The sequence below is a fragment of the Carassius gibelio genome, chromosome B5 (assembly GCF_023724105.1).
Source record: "Carassius gibelio isolate Cgi1373 ecotype wild population from Czech Republic chromosome B5, carGib1.2-hapl.c, whole genome shotgun sequence".
NCBI lineage: Eukaryota > Metazoa > Chordata > Actinopteri > Cypriniformes > Cyprinidae > Carassius > Carassius gibelio.
Genome location: NC_068400.1, coordinates 13,220,833 through 13,244,914, shown reverse-complemented (window position 1 = coordinate 13,244,914; position 24,082 = coordinate 13,220,833). Strand labels below are relative to the sequence as shown.

At 36.7% G+C, this 24,082-nt stretch overlaps 1 protein-coding gene and 2 long non-coding RNA genes across 4 annotated transcripts; 2 read left to right on the top strand and 1 right to left on the bottom strand.

Annotated features, from left to right (window-relative positions):
• Positions 1 to 2,348: 2,348 nt before the first annotated feature.
• zgc:73226 (uncharacterized protein LOC402792 homolog) lies at positions 2,349 to 22,477 on the bottom strand. 2 transcript variants are annotated; one of them, XR_008154161.1, is made up of 7 exons: positions 22,323 to 22,477; positions 20,793 to 20,937; positions 19,663 to 19,750; positions 18,840 to 18,916; positions 4,416 to 4,562; positions 2,831 to 3,410; positions 2,349 to 2,789 (listed from the first exon to the last, which is right to left on the bottom strand). XR_008154161.1 is itself a non-coding variant. In XM_052557831.1 (6 exons), the coding sequence occupies exons 1-6, from the start codon at positions 22,363 to 22,365 to the stop codon at positions 3,362 to 3,364; spliced, it is 549 nt and encodes a 182-aa protein (XP_052413791.1). In that variant the 5' UTR covers positions 22,366 to 22,477; the 3' UTR covers positions 2,349 to 3,361. The 2 variants fall into 2 exon arrangements, 1 of the variants encoding a protein (XP_052413791.1); XM_052557831.1 differs by having other exon boundaries at positions 2,349 to 3,410.
• On the top strand, positions 6,595 to 7,762 carry LOC127958827 (uncharacterized). Its single transcript, XR_008154162.1, has 3 exons — positions 6,595 to 6,757; positions 7,196 to 7,449; positions 7,667 to 7,762. It is a non-coding gene; the product is annotated as an uncharacterized LOC127958827 (long non-coding RNA).
• LOC127958828 (uncharacterized) lies at positions 7,846 to 9,448 on the top strand. Its single transcript, XR_008154163.1, has 3 exons — positions 7,846 to 7,895; positions 8,024 to 8,093; positions 8,800 to 9,448. It is a non-coding gene; the product is annotated as an uncharacterized LOC127958828 (long non-coding RNA).
• Positions 22,478 to 24,082: the final 1,605 nt, after the last annotated feature.

The window sequence follows — 24,082 nt, the reverse complement described above, 5'->3', positions numbered from 1 at the left end:
GATGATACTGCGCATGTGTGATTCAGCGTGAAGCAGACTGTAGCGTCTGAACTGAACTGATTCTTTTGGTGATTGATTCTAAATTGATTCTGTGCTAATTTTATGAGCACGGGTAAACCGAAGGCTTGAATCAAGGGCAATCATCGCCAATGACGTCATTACGTCAAGCACAAAAGAACCGGTGAACCGTTTTTTTCAACCGGTTTATTGAATCGAACTGTCCGGAAGAACCAGTTTTGCAGAAAAGAACCGAACTTCCCATCACTACTGGTGATCCGAAAACCGATGCAACTCGAGAACGAGTCAATCTTTCGTTCGTTATCTGGCTCGGCTCGGTGTTCATCTTCAGTTCTCTCTTCACAGCAGTTCAGTCAGTGTACTGTTTGAGTAAATGAATTACTCCGGGATATTGGTTTGTTTGAACTCAGAGGGAGTGTCAGCCACATTAAAAAAAGTTAACAGCTCAAGTCATTTGTGGATTAATGCGTATTGGAGATGTGAACTGTTTCAAACGATTCAGTTCAATTTGGTGAACTGGTTCAAGAAGATCCGGTTACATCGAGTGATTCGTTTGCGAACGGGATATCACTAAACTGCAGTGTTTTGAACTCTCTCTCACAACAGACATGGAAGAGAAGACAATGCTGAATAAAGTGGTAGTTTTGCTATTTTTGGACCAAAATGTATTTTCAATGCTTCAAAAAATTCTAACTGACCCTCTGATGTCACATGGACTACTTTGATGATGTTTTTCTTACCTTTCTGGACATGGACAGTAGATCGTACACACAGCTTCAATGGAGGGACTGAGAGCTCTCGGACTAAATCTAAAATATCTTAACACAATAACTGAGGTCTCACGGATTTTAAACGACATTAGGGTGAGTTATTAATGACATCATTTTCATTTTGGGGTGAACTATCCCTTTAATGCTCAAGACTAACTATTAAACATTATGTTTTTGTACAAATATATTTAAAAGATGTTGTTAATATTTGATTATCATACGTAGGATCGACAGTTAATGCTTGGGACGAAAATGGCACCAAAATCAATAAAACCATGCCCAAAGTTTGACATATTCTGTTAAAACTGTTCCCCTATATGACTTCTTGTTTTTAATATTAAGAATATATGATATAATTAAGCTATCACACTATACGAGCAAGAGTGTTGTTTTCCCCAAACATCAGCACAATGTGATATCAGTTTTATACAAGTCCAATAAACAAGAAGATAATATTAAGCAACTTACATTTTCATTCTGTTTAGCCAACGAAAATGATTCCAAACAAGCCTAAACAGAACCGATGATCATCTCTGAGCAGAACAAACCAGAGTTTCGTTCCTGAATGAATCAGTATTTTGAATGAATCAGATGAGTCAGTGATTTAAATAACCAAGGCCACATTGCTTACTCAGCTCATGAATGAATCAGCCGTTTTGAATGAATCGACTGAATGAATGATTCAATGACAAACACTTCCCGCCACCTACTGGCGGTTTAAGTTTCAAACTTAAAATATAATTTCAAACAACTGAATTGTCTACTATTCTAATTGAATTTACTGTTTTAATTAAAATCTTGAAACCAATTTATGAATTTAAATGTAAGAGTCTGACATAAAAAATTATTCATTTAATAAGGCTGCATCTATTAAAGGTAAAGATAAAAAGCCCCTGGAATTTAATTTAAACTGAAGATGTATATCCACAATTCCCCATAATGGGAAATTTGATTTCTATCATTAATCAGAAGGTGCTCCTAAATTTCTGACTGTGCTCCTAAATTAGGAACACATCTTCTAAAGACAAAAACGTGCAGAGCTCTGCCATAACTCTCATATGAACTGCAGGTGCCTTAACTAGAACACTTCTGACCTCTGCTGCATATTCAGGGAATCACACTGCTGAGTTTTATTTATTTTTATTTTTTGGCAATGCATCTTAAATGTGTATTTTGTATTGTTTCGTTGTTTTATAAACAGTAAAGGTATCAGATGGAAAATCACCATATAATGAAGCTGACATGAAATACTTCTTCATAGTTAACACAGAATACCTAAAATATTACAATTTTTAAAAATCCAATTGTCACATCACAGGACCATTGAAATTCACCTGCGAAGGAAAACAATGGTGACAATATAAAATAGGCAAATTATACACAAGTCACGTATATTTTATAACTACCCATAATTATCATATTGATTTACCATGGCATTTCTATTCAAAGCTACTTTAAAGATTATATATACACTCAGTAAAACAAGGTAATGTTCTGTATTTTTAAGTTAAAGGTCAATAGATCTACATCAACATTCATTTTTACACACCAGACCAAGCAGAAGGTGGTAAGAGTGACATTTATTGTGGTCGAGTTTTTACAAACAAGATTAATTTGACCTGATTATCTCCAGTTAACTTCACATTACAACATGGAATGGATCTATATCTCAAACATGTTACTGCAATATGTGATTTTGCACATTATTTTGCTCCACACAAACACAAAACGATTCAGTCATACACTATCCATCACTAAACTCTGTATCAAACTGAATGTATGTCTTGCATTTGATTTTGATGTAAAATAACATTTGTTTCTGTGCTCCCTGTACTGACCTGACACACTTGTGGACACAGGCCTTAGTGGACTAAACAACTACAAAAAGATTTAGATGGACAGTTTAGTCTTAAAAAGACACTTTCATGGGGTTAAAGGGGTCATACCATACGTAAAGTTTTCCCTGAGCTCCACTTATAATTTTGTGCAGAAATAGCAATCCTAAATTTCTTTTTGATAACATTTATTTGTATTTTTTTTACCCATTTTGACTCTTTCGGTCAATGACATATTAATCCGTCTGACATCAAAAATATTTAGGCCTAATTTTTTAAGTATATAATATTTTGCATTTGAATTGCATATAAAATTTCCATACACTTGGGTTACACAGTTTGGACAAAAATCCAATACATAATACCTCCATTATGTATCCAATAGATCTAATACATAAATCTTAAATGCACGTCTTCAGAGGAGTTCCGAATTAGTTCTTATGGCTTATTTTCAATAAATACCCCTTTTTGTAAGAAAGTTTTGAGTTCTCAAATGTATACTTTCATGGAACATCAGACTCTTTTTTGAGAAAATATCAAGGACAATTTGATTTAATATGATATAACCCCTTTAAATACACGGAGACAGAGAAAGAGAGCTTTGTGGTGAAACAGGACAGACACAAACGGAGACAGAAGAGGCTGATGCCCATCACGGGAGAAGAAGAGAGGCGTTATTGGACCGCAATGCTAATGGCAGCTGCTTCAGCCAATCGGTGAGCTCCCAAATGTCACATGTCACAGTGTGCTGGTGGAGGAGGATGCCAGCCGTTTCCCTATGTATATTCTGAGAGAGAGAGAGTAAGAAATAGAAATAAAAAGATAATCTGTCACCTTTTGTCTTCTGTCAGACAGCATTGGAGTTCTTATTTATGCTCTTTATTACAGGCAACATCAATGCCAGTAATGAAAATGTAAGTCAAAAATGTGGTTTGTATGACTCAATACAACATTTCAGAGAGTTTGAACAGAACAAACATTTCTCAATTGTCTGTGATTTATTGCACGGGCCTATGGGATTTGGTCTTCATTTAGACTTCATCTACAGTTTCCTGCAAGACCTCTTCATGGTCACATTTCCACTTCAGATGTACAAGTACTTAATAAATTACAGAACTGCATTTTAGTGAGGCACAGAAAAGGACAAATGAAGAGAAAAGCGTTGAACGGTAAAGAAAAGTGAAGAGATGGCTATATTCCCCATAATAACAAAACTGTCACCATCCAAGATACTATTTCATCCTCAAAACAAACACTCATCTATGCAGTGATGGCATATAATTTTAGTAAATCACATTATCAGTACAGTATGTCAATCAATGCACTAACACAAGTGACTTCTATATTTCATTCACATGCAGAACAATCATTTTGAGAATTCATTTATGCTTTTAAATGCATAAACAAAAACAGACTGCTATCACTTACAAATGGCAAATGTGTACTATATGTACGGCAGCATTGTATTTTAATTCCAAGTGCTGTCAGCTGTGGGACTTTCAATGCAAATAGGCCTCATAATGTGATCGAAAAGGCCTGTTTAAATCAGTGGAACAGCCATTGACTTCAGTGGGGCTGTCTGGGCCATACATCCACAAACCCTATGGTGATATTTATGCAGATTCCCTTTAATTCTGCAAAATACTGAAAAGCACAAAAGGCAATATGTATAGACTATTTATACATAGATAAACCTAAATTTGGCCTCGCGTCCATCCTGTGGAGTCTTAAAGCAAAAGATTTGCATTGATATAAAATTAGAAGATATGATGAAACATGAGAAAAGTCTCACCCCAGGCCCAGCGTCAGAGCGTGTGAGGCGAGCAGAGAGGGCAGGAGGATGAGGAGCACATCTGAAGAAAACAAACCCCTCTTCATCACCTCTGTCTTCCTCACGCTCAGAGAGCCAGACTGCTTTGGGTGATGAAACACAAACTCCCTAAAGACACAGAGAGAGAGAGAGATAAATCAGGGTCATTCAGCATATAATCTAGATATATACTTATGCATTTGGAATATTAAAGTTTAAGGACTATTAAATATTTAATCCAGGTTTATTTGCACAGTTTATTATTTAATACAAAATTCTGATTACACAATATTATCAGCATCATTTCAGAGAAGTTGAATTGAAAATGCACATAAATCTGTAAGGAACCAGTATTTCTCTTTTGCTTTATTGAGGTGATGATCATATTCTCCAGCATTTTTGAGAATATATGATCAGTGTCACAAATTTACTATATCAGTTACATGAAACTTATTTCTTGGACAATTTATTTCTTATAACATTTGTTATTCATTTTACATCAACATTCCTTTGTTTTAAAAAAATCTAATGGATGCTGTCAGGCTGGATCCAGAGCGTGCACCAGGTGAACCTGAAGGTGTTTTAAGATAAATTTCTCTGAAACAGATTAAGCCAAATTCAGCATTGTAATCCCAGTTTAAATCTTGTCTATCCTATCATATAAAGCTTGTTGCCTCATACACATGCAGGAATGCAAGCATACAGTGCATTCAGAAAGTATCCAGACCCCTTCACTTTTTTCAAAATATATATATATATTTTTTCAATAAACTACAAACCCGATTCCAAAAAAGTTGGGACACTGTACAAATTGTGAGTAAAAAAAGGAAAGGAATAATTTACAAATCTCATAAACGTATATTTTATTCACAATAGAATAGATAACATATCAAATGTTGAAAGTGAGACATTTTGAAATGTCATGCCAAATATTGGCTCATTTTGGATTTCATGAGAGCTACACATTCCAAACAAGTTGGGAAAGTTAGCAATAAGAGGCCGGAAAAGTTAAATCTAGGAACAGCTGGAGGACCAATTTGCAACTTATTAGGTCAATTGGCAACACGATTGGGTGTAAAAACAGCCTCTCAGAGTTGCAGATCTGGAAAGGCACCATCAATGCTAAAAGGTTTATCCAAGTTCTAGAACAACATATGCTCCCATCCAGACATCGTCTCTTTCAGGGAAGACCTTGCATTTTCCAACATGACAATGCCAGACCACAAACTGCATCATTTACAACATCATGGCTGTGTAGAAGAAGGATTCGGATACTGAAATGACCAGACTGCAGTCCAGATCTTTCACCCAGAGAAAACATTTGGACATCATGAAGAGGAAGATGCGACAAATAAGATCTAAGACAGTTGAACAACAAGCCTGTATTAGACAAGAATGGGACAACATTCCTACTTAAACTTGATCAACTTGTTTCCTCAGTCCCCAGATGTTTGCAGACTGTTATAAAAAGAAGAGGGGATGACACACAGTGGTAAACATGGCCTTGTCCCAACTTTTTTGAGATGTGTTGATGCTGTGAAATTTTAATTTTTCACTTAAAATTATACATTTTCTCAGTTTAAACATTTGATATGTCATCTTTGTTGTATTCTGAATAAAATATTGAAATTGGAAACTTCCACATCATTGCATTCAGTTTTTGTTCACAATTTGTACAGTGTCCCAACTTTTTTGGAATCAGGTTTGTACACTCCGTTCCTCATAATTACAAAGGGAATATTAGAAATGTCAAATAAAAAAATATTTTTGTTTGTGATTCAGAAGAATGGTTACAACAGCTTAAACCATCCTGCATCACATTAGCTGAATAAAACTTTCCCACACTTTCTCACACAATTTGACGCATTTCACAGTATTTTTGCTTTTGACAACCATTTGTAAGGTGAAGAAGTCTATCCATTAATTAGTAAAAAAAAAAAACTGCACAAAGACAAGAGACATCTGTCTCCCTTATATTAATATATTTAATGCCCAATCCTGATTTTAAAGGGGGGGTGAAATGCTCGTTTTCACTCAATATCCTGTATATCTTGAGTACATATAGAGTACACTCTAAAAAACGCTGGGTTGTTTTTTCAACCCAACTTCTGGGTTGAGGCTGTTGGATAGGACTTTGGGATGTTTTAACCCAAGTTTGGGTTGAAAATAAGTTTTTAAAAAAAAAAATTTTAACCCAGCGGGTCTGGGTTGAGGACGCGGACGTGAAGGAGAGCACGCACGTCACGTCAAGATCGTATGTCTCCAGTGCGAGCAGCCGCCATTTTCTCAGCGTGATAGAAGCGAGAAGCGAGTGAAAGACTATGGTAAGTAAATATTCAAAATGTAAAGTTATCTTCTATTGTTTACCCGGTTGTATGAAAGGCGGAAGGTTTTATGAAAGGCGGAAACAAAGGAGCTTAACGTTATATATATATATACGGACGCGGTTTTCGCCTCAGACACGGAGGTCTTAACTGCCTCATGTAACGGTACTGAACGGAGGATGTACTTTTAATATAACGTCTGTGAATGTATTTTGTCATATTTACATAAGATTTTACATTATGTGTACTTTTTGAGGCGTTAACAGACGGTTATGGTCACGGTTACGCTCATGTGAATTTGTCTTTTTTTTCGCGGTTAAACTGAATGTATGTTTGTCTCCTAAAGGAAACGGCATTGTGTAGTAAAGACTAGCATAATTATTTTGAGGCTGTTGAAGTGGTAACTGTTAAAAGTATGTTTTACATGTAATATTTCAGACTTGTCAAGCTTGTGTCTTCATTGTCCTCGCGCTGAGAGTTAAAGACACAGAAGCTGTTTGTGTGAGGAGTCACAGACCTGTGTGAGGATGAGGAGGAGGTGTTCTTCTGAAGAGAGGGACAGACGGTTTAAGGAGAGTAAACTTCAGAATAACATCAAGTTATCTTTATTTTTACTAAGACTAAAATAATGTGTGTGTTTTTTTAGATGTTGCAATCCAGAGACAAGATAACTTCATTCTTTTGAGACTGATGTAAGTTAAGTTATTATTACTTTTTTTTTTAGAAAATTAATGTTTATGTTGTGTCCTGCCTGTTAACTTCACATTTTGATGCAAAAACAGTGTGATTTTATATATATATATATATATATATATATATATATATATATATATATATCTGTATGTGTGTATATATATATGTATGTATATGTTAATATTTTATTGAAACCATTGATGTCCCTCTTTGCAGAACTCAAACTAACTGGAGTTAAGGACACAGAAGTCTGCTTGTGTGAGGAGGTGGTTTTCTCAGCTTCTTCTGAAGAGAGGGAAAGATCGTTTAAGGCAAGTAAACTTCATAATTTCATGTTATCAGTTGTTGTTGTGTTTTACTAAGAGTAAAATAATGTTTGTTTTTTGTTTTTTGTTGATGTTAAAAGCAAGAGACATGGGAGAGCATCATTCCTTTGAGATTTTATGTAAGTTATTTTTAGAAAATAAATTTTTCTGTTGTCTCCTGCCGGTTTACTTCACATTTTGATGCAACAACAGTGTGATTACGTGCTCATTTCATTAAGACCATTGATGTCTGTGTTTTTTATTGCAGAAATCAAACCAAGTTTGGAGTTGTCCTGTCTGATTTGGAGAGTCATTATTCTTGGTCTTCGCTCTTAGAGGTAAAGTTCACACAAAAAATCATTTACTTGCCCTCAAGTCTTTCCAAACCTATAAGACTTTTGTCTGTCTTTACAACATAAATTAATATATTTTTAGTTTTCTCATAATATTTGTTAATCCATTTATAGTTTAGATAATCAGTATTTTCAAGCTTCATAAATATAGAGTTATTGTAGAAGTAAATTCTGATATTTATATATGAATACATCTTAAATTATATGATAGCAAACATGTATGTTCAAAATAAAATACTGGTGTCCCAGACCAGCAATGGAGGACACAAAAAGAGAATATTAAATATATTCATATGCTTTCCAAAAAATGAGCAGAGTTTGTATGAGTCTGGAAAAACATGGGGAGAGTAAATTATGACCATTTTAATTATTTGTTGAACTAACGGTTTGAAGAGCAGCCCTCCATGTACATGAATATTGTGAGGTATGTGAATGTCATGTCTGTTTTAATGTTTCAGTAAAGAAGCTTTCTGAAAGCAATATTTATTCAAACAATATCGCATGTCCTCACACTAGTGCTGTCATTATAGCCTCCTGGAGCGCTGTGGTGGACTGAGACATTAAACAACCTCACAAAGTGTTGAAACTTTAACACCGATTATTTACCTATCCTTACGGATGTGAATACACCTCTACCTGAAAATGGATAGTTTAATTAAATGTTTAATTTTGTCAAATGTGTTTCTCTTAGGCCACTGATGAAGAACAGGCGGTGACTGGGATGAATCCTGGTCAGAGAGGAGAATCTTCTTTGCCCTAAACAGCAGTGGTTTTAAAGGAGGACGCTGCCCTGGATGATGTAGAAGATGTCACATGTGCTGATGGGGCTTCTTCATGATTACATCAGTTATGCTAAAGAGATCATGAAAATTGACCGTGATGCATGATCTGTATTCATGGACTATGAAACAAACTGTAAGTGTATAATTTGTTAAAAAAAAAAAAAAAGTTAAATGCTTTTTCTGTGTTGTTTAGTAGAAGAGTTTACACTCTGTCATTCATACACCTGCTCACATTCTTTCACACACACACACACACACACACATGTGTCTGTTAAATGTTATAATATCAAAGTTAATGTTGTGATTTATTTGTGTACTGTCATGCCAGAATAGTTGGAAAAAAACCTAACTAATTGTAAATTTATTGTATGTGTTTTCGTATATTTTTATACAATATATTCAATTGAACAAAGTCCAATTTGATCTTAAGTTATATTCATCAAATGTTCAATGCTTTATGAACTCTGTAGCTGTTAATGCCATCCTTTTCTGCATTTCTTCTAACATGTTACTTTTTGACTTTTCTCTTGTTTTTAATAAATATTTTCCTTTTGATAATTATTATTTGTGTGTAAAAGTGATATTTAAAATGAACAACATTTGTAGGTTTAATGCCTAGCTCAATTTGGGTTAATTTTAACGTAGAAATGCATTGTTTCCCCACATGGCTGCACTCTGCGAGTTTATTTTCTGCCAGCAGGAGGCGCTAAGAGCGGGAGAGGTAGGTTTCTCCGGTAACGGCTGCAGAGTGGTGCTGAGCTCACAAACGCTGCCTTATCAAGCACATGCGAAAGTATATCGAACATTTTCTAAATACAGTAGTTTTCCTTCTGAAATACAGTGATAAAAAACACCCGCTCTGGTTTTTGAAACCCTGCAATATAGTCATTTTAAACCATAAAAAAGGCAACCCAGCAGGCTGGGTTAAATATGATAACCCAACTGGTTGGGTTAAAATAACCCAGCGCTGGGTTCGTCCCTTTTTGACCCAGCGCTGGGTTGTCAAAATAACCCAAATTGGGTTGTTTTCAACCCAGCAGTTTTTAGAGTGTAGTACTGCATCCTTCATAAATCCAAAAAGTCTTTAGTTTTGTTATATTCATAAGAGAAAGATAGTCTGTACCGATTTTTCCCGGAAAAACACGACCGACTGGAGGCGTGGCGTGTGGGCGGAGCCAAAGAATCACGAGCGCTAGTAGGCTTTTGCGTTGAGAGCATGTGGAAGCTGTGACATTACCATGAGGGAAAAAACATCATCCAAAACAAACCATGGCTTACAGTCAGATTCAGCCGTTTATTTATGATCCAGAATCAGATCCAGAGGCTGAAACTGAACGAAAGCAGCAGCAGCAACGACTCGCTCCGAGCGGGGCTCGAACCCGGGTCTCTGGCATGGGAGGGGACGCACTAACAAGGAGGCAGAGATATTTGAAGCAGTTTTACTCACCGCCTGCGGTTCCAACACACGATCGTGAGTGACCCTTTTTCCTTGGGATTGCATCATCCTTAAGAAATAAACGATACGCAAATCCGTCGTCAAACTGGGCCTTGTTTGTAAAACAAGCATCTTCGAAATGCAGGGAACAATCAAAAACACTTGCACAACTCCGTAGATGCTCTGTAAAAATAAACTCCATCCATTGGTCCCTTAATGCTGTTTTTTTTTTTTTTTTTTTTTGGTAATCTGTGCAGGGTTGTCTTGCCCTGGCAACCAAAAACACACTTCTTTTGTGACTTTTCGCGACGCTCTCGCTCTGATCAGTGAAATGTCTTTGCTGCTCAGCCTCGCTATACGGGAGCGCGCGCTCTTCCGGCAGAAGTGCGTCAGGACCCATATAAGGAAATTCCGCTCCATCTAACGTCACACAGAGCCATACTCGAAAAAAACTTTCCGAAACTTGTGACAAACCGGAAGGAGTATTTTGGGAACAAAAATACTCCTTCAAATGTACAACTTAATTTTTTGAAACTTTGTCCATGTTTAGCATGGGAATCCAACTCTTTAACAGTGTAAAAAACTCAGTATGCATGAAATAGCATTTCACCCCCCGCTTTAAGGTTATTTTTAAGGTTTTCAAGAATTTCAAGGTTAGAATATTGGTTATTGACATTAAATAAGCACAGATGTTTTATCTTTCATCTGTGGGTGTTTTACTACATCCAAATAGTGACAGAAATTTTGAAAAGTTCTTTTACATTAAATGGAGTATTTGAACATATTTTTCCATTCCGTGGCATACTGTAAGTTACAATGCATTTTGAATAGTTTGAAAATAAAAATTCTGTCTGTTTTTGTTATTTTGATAAGTGCATTAAGCTTATATTATTTTTATAGCCAGTCAGAAAGACTTTACACTGACCCTGACCAGGGACGTGCACAGGGGGGTTGCTCAGGTTGCCCGGGCAACTGCCCATATGCCCTTCTCGACTCACGTTGCCCTTCCGAGGTGGAAAAAAATAAATAAAAAAAATCGTACAATGGATGCAGAATTTCACGTAGGCCTAGATAAAATAAATAAATAAAAATCGCAAAGCCTCTTTCACTTCCATATTCGGGCACCCTTCCGAAAGTGAAAGTCGGTAGGGGAAGGGCAAACTCTCTTTACGTGGCTGCAGCGCTGCACGCGACCGGCACCTGAGCTGAGCCTGCATGAGCGGCCCTAGAAGGAGATTGTCGCGGTTGTCGGGTGAGACGACTCAACGTTGTCGGAAAAGTAATAGTAAGGTTATAATCGTAAACGAAAACGAACGAAAACTAGTTGGGAAAAAACATTGTGTTAACTGAAATAAAAACGGCATTACAAAAAAAAAAAAAACGATAACTAACCAAAACTGTAATGTGTGTTTGGCAAAACTAACTAAAATAAAATAAAATTATAGATTAAATGTCCTTAGTTTTCGTCTTTGTCAATGTCTTTCATAGAGCAAACGTTCAGCTGCATTTCATTTCCCTGCGTCTCTCACTCACGCGTCTCTCTCACATAACGTTACTCGCGTGCGCACAGCCCTCCCCTCCGTGCACACCGCGTCTCCATGAGAACGAGTGTTGGAAGAAAGTTCGCGAAAGGTTGGTATCTCGTGAAAACCATTACACAATCACACATTAAAAAGTGGTATAAAAATATTTTTAATTCTGAATATAATTTTGTCAGTGTGTTAATGTCGACCCGAGAAGCGATTGCTACTTTAGAAAGTTAACTAGACGCAAGTTTGAGGTAAAATGCACTTGGGTTGTCGATGTCAAAACACTATTTAAGCTGTGATTCAAGTAAGGAATAATTGACGACGGGCCGTTTAATTATTAGAAAAATAATGCACACCTGAGGTGGTGATTCGGTCACGACTCGAAGCAGAGTCAATTATTCCGCTTATACCACGGTTACCACACCTCAAGACATCGATCAGATGATATATTTAAAGGGATTCGTTCGGTTTTTGTACTTAATCGCTATTGTTGGGTAGGACTATTTCTTCCGCATCTCATCCAACGCTTCTTTTGCTGGTTTCACAATGTCATTTTAAAGCTGGTAATGGAGGCTTGAGCCGTTGATAGTATTATAATGCAGTTATTAATGAAGTTATTAGAAAGAGAGCGAGAGAGACAGACACACACACACACACACACACAGAGAAAGAGAGAGAGAGAGAGAGAGCTTGTGTGAATTAGACTGCAGCAGCGTCTCTAAACAGCGCTGTTAGTACCTCGCTAGTGAGAAATGTGTACTTTTGGAAAATCGTCTGTCATGTTGTTGTTTTTGTTAGTCCTGTAATTTCCGTTATTACAGTTTTACTATGCGAAGTGATATGGAACTGTAATGCGGTCAAGATAGCTGCCTGGAACTACGTTCGCCATGCTTTTCCCAGAAAATAATGTCACGCCTCAGAACGTTCGTCAGCCAATCAGATTCAAGCATTCAACGGCCCTGTAGTATAAATATTAAATAATGTTATGCCATTTTTTTACTCTTACACTGAATGTTTGCTCCTTCATTCCAGATGAGTAGGCTATTGTATAGGGTAAATTTAGTATAGGGTGTGAAAATTGTACAGCTGTGGAATTTGTATAGGGTGTGAATTCTGTATAGAAAATTATTGCTTGACTAAAGTAAAGCCGTCTCTCTCTTTGTCACCCATGCACACTCACTCATGCACACACCCACGGCACACACACACACTAAAAAAATTATGCTGTATTTAAAGTTTTCTTTTTATTTGTTATTTGTCATGTTCTTTTCTCAGATTAAGCTCCCTGACAATCTCCCTGACAATCTTGTCTTGTTGTAGGGATTTTCATGACTCAAGTCATGTTTTTCTATGTTATTATTAGTAGTAGTTAAGGTGATTGAGTGCTGTATTTCAGTGTTTTACTTTGTGTATATATATTTTAATAAAGACCTTGTTATTCTCAGTCCTTCATATAGCCTGTGAGGTTTTTTTTGGGGGGGGGGGGGGGTGCCCTTTTTTTAGGTCAGAGCAACTGCCCCTCAAAATTCCTGTGCACGTCCCTGACCCTGACTAACGTCTTTGATGTAAAAGTTTTTTTGATCAAGCAATCCAAACATCTGGACGGACAGAGACTAAATGACTTTACATCAGCTCTATTTCGAAAGATTTATTTCAAATAACCTTTGAAATGGTTTTCCAGCAAGATCTATATTTGCAAAGTGTATATATGCACCATCATGAAAACTGGCATTGACAAAGTGAAGCTTTTTGTGCTCTCCCAAAGCTTTTTTACAGCTTTTAACAGCTTCATGAATGATATCACAGCAGTCTCTGCTACAATCTGCAATCATTACATCATTAAACGTTGCAATTCAAAAAGTTTGTGACAAGGTTTTGATACATGTATTAAGAACTTTCTCCTCATCCTCTCGTTAAACGAGTGAGGCTCAGATTCGCTGACTCATGGTGTGGCGCACAATCTATTTCTGTGTGGCGACTCAATGATCCTCTGAGATTTAAGCAGAGGTACGCAGGAGGTCAAACGCTCTACTGCAAGACCTGGCAATCTGTGAAGCACTCTGTTATTCTGAAAGTACACTTAAGCGAACAAGAACACCTCATTTATTTTTACCCATAATGCCACATGGTGTTCATGATATACTTGCATCCTTAATAAGCAGCATTTTATCTAGGACTGCAAACTGTCATCATGTGCAAAATAAATAAATAAATAAATACAAATCCATCTTTACTGTTGTCTATTCCAAGTGTTTTCTGGTCTAATAAAACTACATAACTCAAATTAATTACATGAACCATCCATGAACAAAACCAATATTGCATGCCAAAATCAAAAGGACAAAATAATTTTTAAACTCTGCATTTAATATTTTTCATATTGTGACAATATTTTAAAGGAAATTAAGCACGACCGACTGGAGGCGTGACGTGTGGGCGGAGCCAAAGAATCACGAGCGCTAGTAGGCTTTTGCGTTGAGAGCATGTGGAAGCTGTGACATTACCATGAGGGAAAAAACATCATCCAAAACAAACCATGGCTTACAGTCAGATTCAGCCGTTTATTTATGATCCAGAATCAGATCCAGAGGCTGAAACTGAACGAAAGCAGCAGCAGCAACGACTCGCTCCGAGCGGGGCTCGAACCCGGGTCTCTGGCATGGGAGGGGACGCACTAACAAGGAGGCAGAGATATTTGAAGCAGTTTTACTCACCGCCTGCGGTTCCAACACACGATCGTGAGTGACCCTTTTTCCTTGGGATTGCATCATCCTTAAGAAATAAACGATACGCAAATCCGTCGTCAAACTGGGCCTTGTTTGTAAAACAAGCATCTTCGAAATGCAGGGAACAATCAAAAACACTTGCACAACTCCGTAGATGCTCTGTAAAAATAAACTCCATCCATTGGTCCCTTAATGCTGTTTTTTTTTTTTTTTTTTTTTGGTAATCTGTGCAGGGTTGTCTTGCCCTGGCAACCAAAAACACACTTCTTTTGTGACTTTTCGCGACGCTCTCGCTCTGATCAGTGAAATGTCTTTGCTGCTCAGCCTCGCTATACGGGAGCGCGCGCTCTTCCGGCAGAAGTGCGTCAGGACCCATATAAGGAAATTCCGCTCCATCTAACGTCACACAGAGCCATACTCGAAAAAAACTTTCCGAAACTTGTGACAAACCGGAAGGAGTATTTTGGGAACAAAAATACTCCTTCAAATGTACAACTTAATTTTTTGAAACTTTGTCCATGTTTAGCATGGGAATCCAACTCTTTAACAGTGTAAAAAACTCAGTATGCATGAAATAGCATTTCACCCCCCGCTTTAAGGTTATTTTTAAGGTTTTCAAGAATTTCAAGGTTAGAATATTGGTTATTGACATTAAATAAGCACAGATGTTTTATCTTTCATCTGTGGGTGTTTTACTACATCCAAATAGTGACAGAAATTTTGAAAAGTTCTTTTACATTAAATGGAGTATTTGAACATATTTTTCCATTCCGTGGCATACTGTAAGTTACAATGCATTTTGAATAGTTTGAAAATAAAAATTCTGTCTGTTTTTGTTATTTTGATAAGTGCATTAAGCTTATATTATTTTTATAGCCAGTCAGAAAGACTTTACACTGACCCTGACCAGGGACGTGCACAGGGGGGTTGCTCAGGTTGCCCGGGCAACTGCCCATATGCCCTTCTCGACTCACGTTGCCCTTCCGAGGTGGAAAAAAATAAATAAAAAAAATCGTACAATGGATGCAGAATTTCACGTAGGCCTAGATAAAATAAATAAATAAAAATCGCAAAGCCTCTTTCACTTCCATATTCGGGCACCCTTCCGAAAGTGAAAGTCGGTAGGGGAAGGGCAAACTCTCTTTACGTGGCTGCAGCGCTGCACGCGACCGGCACCTGAGCTGAGCCTGCATGAGCGGCCCTAGAAGGAGATTGTCGCGGTTGTCGGGTGAGACGACTCAACGTTGTCGGAAAAGTAATAGTAAGGTTATAATCGTAAACGAAAACGAACGAAAAAACGAAAACTAGTTGGGAAAAAACATTGTGTTAACTGAAATAAAAACGGCATTACAAAAAAAAAAAAAACGATAACTAACCAAAACTGTAATGTGTGTTTGGCAAAACTAACTAAAATAAAATAAAATTATAGATTAAATGTCCTTAGTTTTCGTCTTTGTCAATGTCTTTCATAGAGCAAACGTTCAGCTGCATTTCATTTCCCTGCGTCTCTCACTCACGCGTCTCTCTCACATAACGTTACTCGCGTGCGCACAGCCCTCCCCTCCGTGCACACCGCGTCTCCATGAGAACGAGTGTTGGAAGAAAGTTCGCGAAAGGTTGGTATCTCGTGAAAACCATTACACAATCACACATTAAAAAGTGGTATAAAAATATTTTTAATTCTGAATATAATTTTGTCAGTGTGTTAATGTCGACCCGAGAAGCGATTGCTACTTTAGAAAGTTAACTAGACGCAAGTTTGAGGTAAAATGCACTTGGGTTGTCGATGTCAAAACACTATTTAAGCTGTGATTCAAGTAAGGAATAATTGACGACGGGCCGTTTAATTATTAGAAAAATAATGCACACCTGAGGTGGTGATTCGGTCACGACTCGAAGCAGAGTCAATTATTCCGCTTATACCACGGTTACCACACCTCAAGACATCGATCAGATGATATATTTAAAGGGATTCGTTCGGTTTTTGTACTTAATCGCTATTGTTGGGTAGGACTATTTCTTCCGCATCTCATCCAACGCTTCTTTTGCTGGTTTCACAATGTCATTTTAAAGCTGGTAATGGAGGCTTGAGCCGTTGATAGTATTATAATGCAGTTATTAATGAAGTTATTAGAAAGAGAGCGAGAGAGACAGACACACACACACACACACACACAGAGAAAGAGAGAGAGAGAGAGAGAGCTTGTGTGAATTAGACTGCAGCAGCGTCTCTAAACAGCGCTGTTAGTACCTCGCTAGTGAGAAATGTGTACTTTTGGAAAATCGTCTGTCATGTTGTTGTTTTTGTTAGTCCTGTAATTTCCGTTATTACAGTTTTACTATGCGAAGTGATATGGAACTGTAATGCGGTCAAGATAGCTGCCTGGAACTACGTTCGCCATGCTTTTCCCAGAAAATAATGTCACGCCTCAGAACGTTCGTCAGCCAATCAGATTCAAGCATTCAACGGCCCTGTAGTATAAATATTAAATAATGTTATGCCATTTTTTTACTCTTACACTGAATGTTTGCTCCTTCATTCCAGATGAGTAGGCTATTGTATAGGGTAAATTTAGTATAGGGTGTGAAAATTGTACAGCTGTGGAATTTGTATAGGGTGTGAATTCTGTATAGAAAATTATTGCTTGACTAAAGTAAAGCCGTCTCTCTCTTTGTCACCCATGCACACTCACTCATGCACACACCCACGGCACACACACACACTAAAAAAATTATGCTGTATTTAAAGTTTTCTTTTTATTTGTTATTTGTCATGTTCTTTTCTCAGATTAAGCTCCCTGACAATCTCCCTGACAATCTTGTCTTGTTGTAGGGATTTTCATGACTCAAGTCATGTTTTTCTATGTTATTATTAGTAGTAGTTAAGGTGATTGAGTGCTGTATTTCAGTGTTTTACTTTGTGTATATATATTTTAATAAAGACCTTGTTATTCTCAGTCCTTCATATAGCCTGTGAGGTTTTTTTTTGGGGGGGGGGGGGGTGCCCTTTTTTTAGGTCAGAGCAACTGCCCCTCAAAATTCCTGTGCACGTCCCTGACCCTGACTAACGTCTTTGATGTAAAAGTTTTTTTGATCAAGCAATCCAAACATCTGGACGGACAGAGACTAAATGACTTTACATCAGCTCTATTTCGAAAGATTTATTTCAAATAACCTTTGAAATGGTTTTCCAGCAAGATCTATATTTGCAAAGTGTATATATGCACCATCATGAAAACTGGCATTGACAAAGTGAAGCTTTTTGTGCTCTCCCAAAGCTTTTTTACAGCTTTTAACAGCTTCATGAATGATATCACAGCAGTCTCTGCTACAATCTGCAATCATTACATCATTAAACGTTGCAATTCAAAAAGTTTGTGACAAGGTTTTGATACATGTATTAAGAACTTTCTCCTCATCCTCTCGTTAAACGAGTGAGGCTCAGATTCGCTGACTCATGGTGTGGCGCACAATCTATTTCTGTGTGGCGACTCAATGATCCTCTGAGATTTAAGCAGAGGTACGCAGGAGGTCAAACGCTCTACTGCAAGACCTGGCAATCTGTGAAGCACTCTGTTATTCTGAAAGTACACTTAAGCGAACAAGAACACCTCATTTATTTTTACCCATAATGCCACATGGTGTTCATGATATACTTGCATCCTTAATAAGCAGCATTTTATCTAGGACTGCAAACTGTCATCATGTGCAAAATAAATAAATAAATAAATACAAATCCATCTTTACTGTTGTCTATTCCAAGTGTTTTCTGGTCTAATAAAACTACATAACTCAAATTAATTACATGAACCATCCATGAACAAAACCAATATTGCATGCCAAAATCAAAAGGACAAAATAATTTTTAAACTCTGCATTTAATATTTTTCATATTGTGACAATATTTTAAAGGAAATTAAGCTCATATATCAGAATTCCCTGTACTGTGAAGCAGAAGAAAAATGTACTACATTTCAAAAGCTTGGGGTCAGTAAGGGTCTTTTTATGTTTTTTTTCTATGACACATTTTTTATTTATATGGCATATACTTTTACAAAAAACGCTGCAGTTCTATAATATATATATATATATATATATATAAAACAAACACCTGAATAAAAACATGATACATTTACTAATTATCTACAATTTATCTATCAACTGCCTTTATTACATCTGAAGGTGAACTGAGGAAACTACCAGGATTTAAGAACACAGGCTACACCTGAATCCAAGTCTAAATGAAGGGTCAATCTTACTTGGGCGGGAGGTTTTCTGGCCGACTGGACCAATCCCACACCCACTCAGCACTCACTCTCCTGTCATTCTCATCCGACTGAAAGATAAACAGTGCAGAGACTGTGTTAGTGCATCATTTACATACTTCACTGGCCTTAAATCAGTAGCTTCAGGAACAAAACTGTTTAATGTACAATAGTTTGAAGTGTACTGAAAATGACTAATGCTATAAACCACACTGACAACAACATGCTAAATTATTTAAACACTTAATTATCATTGCAAGTGAACCTGTTTTTATTGTAGCCTTTTCCCATGTCAGTTTTCCCATGCAAAGTTTAATTTCAATAGTCTATTTATTTTTTATCCTATTTATGCACGATTATAACGTCTCTTAGATGCTCACCAATACTGCATTTATTTGATCAAAGATACAGTAAAATTATTAATATTGTGAAATTTTATTACAAATTGAAGTAAATGTTTCAATATACTGTAAACTGTCATTTATTCCTGTGATCAAAGCTGAACTTTCAGCATCATTACTCCAGTCTTCAGTAAAACATGATCCTTCAGAAATCATTCTACAATTATTATATTATATTATATATAGAATTAGAATAGTGAGTACTTACGAGCATATACATAAACCATGAGACTAATTACCATCGTAAAGTCTGTCTCAGTCTGTCATAATTAAAGCATGGTTATGATTGTAACCATAATAAGTTGATTAGACTTTCAAAATCATCCTCATGATTCAGCTCATTGCTTGTAGATGTAAAACAGCCTCCTTTATTTGGCAGTATCGTGGTACAGTACAGTGCTTCAGGTGTCTGTTACCTGTATAGTCACACAATCTGTGCTGCTGCTGCCCTCACTGGCTGGTTTGGGAGATCCAGATGTTCTCGGGGTCACGACTTGAGGAGGACTGAATTCAGAGAGGAAGCCTGTGTTATAAGAGCTGCATGCAAAACAATTACCAAAGACTGGATGCATTGTAATTTCTCCCCTACACACACGTACACACTCAGATGATTTCATGTTCACGAAACTGGAGTTCTCATATACAGTTTCAGACGTTTCTCCTAAAATGTTTCAGGTGATATAAATGAGTAAATTGCTGAGATCCAGTAACTGAGAAAGAGCTATAAAATGAATGTAAGCAGCTCAGATCTTTTGGGTTTTGGGAGAATTCAGTGGGAAATGTTTAAGTTCATACTGAAATGGGTTCTGCAGAGTGCATGCAGTTTAAGACGTTGTTGAGATCTCACCGGAAACTCTATAGGAGATACTGAGGAAAAATTTGAGAGGCAGGTCAGCAGAATAAGCGAAACTATCAAAAATCAGCTTATTAAAGAAAAAAGAAAAAAGTATTACATTATCAGGTTTTCCCCCGTTTTTAAATCAAAACACACGCACACAAAATAGGCAGACATTGAACAAGCCACCAAAGTGCTGGTTAAGCTCTTCCCCTGCAGAGCAAAATTAGGTAATAAGCAAAAATATGCTTATGTGACATTTTCCTGATAAAACAAGACAGTTTTGCACTGCAGGTCTATTAACCCTCAGAAATCAAGCATGGAAAGTAATAGTGCATTATCTTTTACTTCACTGAATGTGCTTTTATGTTGATCATGCGTGGTACAGTGTGTAATCACTCATTAGTCATTAAACATGCTAGAAACTGAAAAAAAAGAATAATAATAATAATTCCAAGTCCTAAAATCCTCACATGTGCTCCAAACAAGTAAGCAAGCTGTGACATTCAATATGCACATTTTTTCCAACAAAATTGTTGTGGCAGCACATTTCATTTTCCTAATATTTGGAGAAATATTTAGATATTTAATATTAAGATTATGGTATGAGTGTCAAACACACAGCTTGATGACTCTTATTTATATTTTTTTTTTCATGAGAGCAGATTGGTTTACTTCCAAGTGCCCTGGTTCAAATGAAAGACTCCACACCTTTCTGTTTGACTGCTCCTCTCACACTCCAGCTGAGCTTCCAGCAGAATCCTCTCCAGCTCCCCCTGCAGGAGGGAGGCGGTGGTGTCCTGCGCTTCTGTTTGACCTGCAGGAGCCACCAGACCCTCCAGCTCCACCCAAGAGCCTGACGGACATGTGAAAGACACAGACTTGGATTAATGAAATGGGCTCAGTTTGATCACTCACTGACAGAGTGAATATGTGTGAATTTATATGTTAAAGTCAACTTAAAATACAACTTGTTTCCGAATTGTGATATATTTCCAGGTAAAACTGGACATTCAATGTAGAACAGGAGTTGATATCTATCTATCTATCTATCTATCTATCTATCTATCTATCTATCTATCTATCTATCTATCTATCTATATATCACTGATTGCTGTCACATGGACACAGGGTCATGAGGATACAGTAATGTTGCCCAAACAAGAGCTTGCTTACATAAGCATTTTATTTCTGTCAGAGATTAGCCAGTCACATCTCTCTCTCTCTCTCTCTCTCTCTCTCTCTCTCTCTCTCTCTCTCTCTCTCTCTCTCTCTCTCTCTCTCTCCCCAACTCCCCCTCCCTCCCTGTCTTCTTTCTAATTCTTTCCCTGTGCCTCGAGCATCCTCTCTTTCTGCCCTTCCTGGTCATGTTGGGTGTGTTTTTCAGAGACAGGGGTGTTGCAGTGGAGGGACGGTGCCATTGCCCCAGATTCTCCAGCATGTGGAACTGTGACATAACCACAGACGAGGGCTGTGTGTTATGTATACAGAGCATAAGATCAAGCTGTGAGTGTGGATGAGAGAATGTGCATGCTTTGTGTGTTTTATGAATGATAAGGGATTTGTTTTTATGAAGAATTTGTGTTCTGCAAGAACTATTGTTCTCACGTTCCACCCTGCGGACAGTTTAAGCTCCTGATCAAATTATAAGAGCTGTTAACCCTCTTCACAGTAATTGGCTTAGATAGAGACAAAACAAGCGAGTCATGGAATCTGTTTACATAACAATACAGACATAAACAAGGGCACAACAAAACAGACCAATAACAGAGCATTCCTAGTACAAAACATATTAGTCAAGATCAATAGTCTTTAACGGTATTTTTATTTTTACAAATGTATCCCAGCTTATTATGTTATTCAATGTAAAAATATATTTGAAATATTTAATGTGCATTCGGCGGGTTATTTTTCTTTATTATATATATATATATATATATATATATATATATATATATATATATATATAATCACAGGTTATAACAATTAAGAAGTTTAAGAATATATATATATATATATATATATATATATATATATATATATATAATCACAGGTTATAACAATTAAGAAGTTTAAGAATATATATATATATATATATATATATATATATATATATATATATATATATATATATATATATATATATATATATATATATATATATATATATATATATATATATATATATAATCACAGGTTATAACAATTAAGAAGTGTTACATAGATATGCGGTTGTTTTACCGTGCAAAGCATCATCCGGGGATTGAGATCCTGACAGAGCCATGATGGGACACAGGAGTTCAGGAGCAGATGTAGTGACTTCAGCTCCTCTCGACTCTCTTTGCCCGTGTTTCCCTCTGCGTGTGTTGTCAACACTGTTGTTGTGTGTGTTTGAGAGGATAAATCTCGCTAATCACTGTTTTTTAGAGGACGTTTGCTCTCATTCCTCCAGAGGGCGCTTGATGGCTCATAAACCGGGACTTCACAATTAAATAACACTTTTTTGTGTGTTTTGTTGAATTATTGTGCATCACTAATTGGAAAGTTAAAAGTATCAACGGGAAATAATTAGAATATCCTTTTGAAATTATTAAAAAAATCATATGTTTTAATATAAGTAAATAATTGTGACAAATGACCATGCTATTTAGCAACTGGTCCAATTTACACCTGAATAGTTACATTTTATATACTTAATGAATATTTTATTTAAAAACAATGGGGAAAGGGTGAAACAAATTACTAATAATTTAGCCCCTATCGTTGCTGACCAATCAGAGACAAGTTCCTGGCTTTACGCCCCGCCCTTTGTGTCATCTAGTTTCAGAGCAGCTTTGCTGGATGGCCATTCTCCGCGCTTGTTCTGTTTTTATGACGTAAATGCAGTAATCTCTCTTTTTTATCCCCCCCACGTGTTTCAGTATGAGGTAAATATTGGCACCAGTCCCTTCTTTTTCATAAGTAGGCCATATGTGCCTATTTTCAGTCTAAAAACTCAGCAGGTTAATGTTTTGTTTGTTTGATATTCTTTAACAACCCATTTTCAGATATGACATAAATTATGTTTACATTTATTTTAAAGGTTCAGCGTTGAATGTTTGTCTTTGACAGAGACAAGGGACACAATAGTGTACCGAAAAATAAGTCACATGACAAAGAAAACATCCAGCATGTGTTTCCCATTTAGAGTCACCTGACCTCAGATAAACTTCTAATACATGGGCAGATAATCTCTCCTGATCAACACACAAACACACACACACCTAATCCGTCTTTCACTAACAAAAAAGTAGCATGGTACTGCCAATATTTTCGGACACAGATAGAATTTCCATTTCATTTGGATGCATTTTAGTTGACATTTACAGAGCAATAATATTCATCCACACTGAGCTGGTGTTTCTGCCATGCCAAGAACATATTCCCAGCAGCAAGAACCTTTAAAAATGCAATTGGAGTAAGAGGAAATAAGGAGGTATTTAATTACAGATGAAATGCCTATCACTTTCTGCAAACACAACCTCATGCAAGATAACATATATAACCTTAAGTGCATTTTTGCTTTAATACATTGACAACTGCATATTTAACATATCCAGGACATGTTTAGAAAAATCATGTTAAAATATCAGAATCAGATATGACCATCAGGCTTTTGTTGAACATTTTTTCATTATTGTAATGCAGTGCATTATACTGTTCTGATTATAAAACTAAAAATACTGATAAAGATATTTATATGCATTTTTTGTAAGTAGTCTGCTATACTGTTACAAATTGATTTACTTAACAAGCATCACAATATCAGAACTGCATCAGATGTTGATGTAAAAACCAGCATCTGCACATATTTTCGCTCAATTTGAGCCTCTAGTTTCAAATGAGGTGTTTTTTCCTCCTCACGTTTGAGCTCCACTAGGCTATATATCATATGAATCATATGAATCACCAAGTGTGGCTGGTTTCCGCTGGAATTGTGCACTTGACAACTGTGTTTTGTG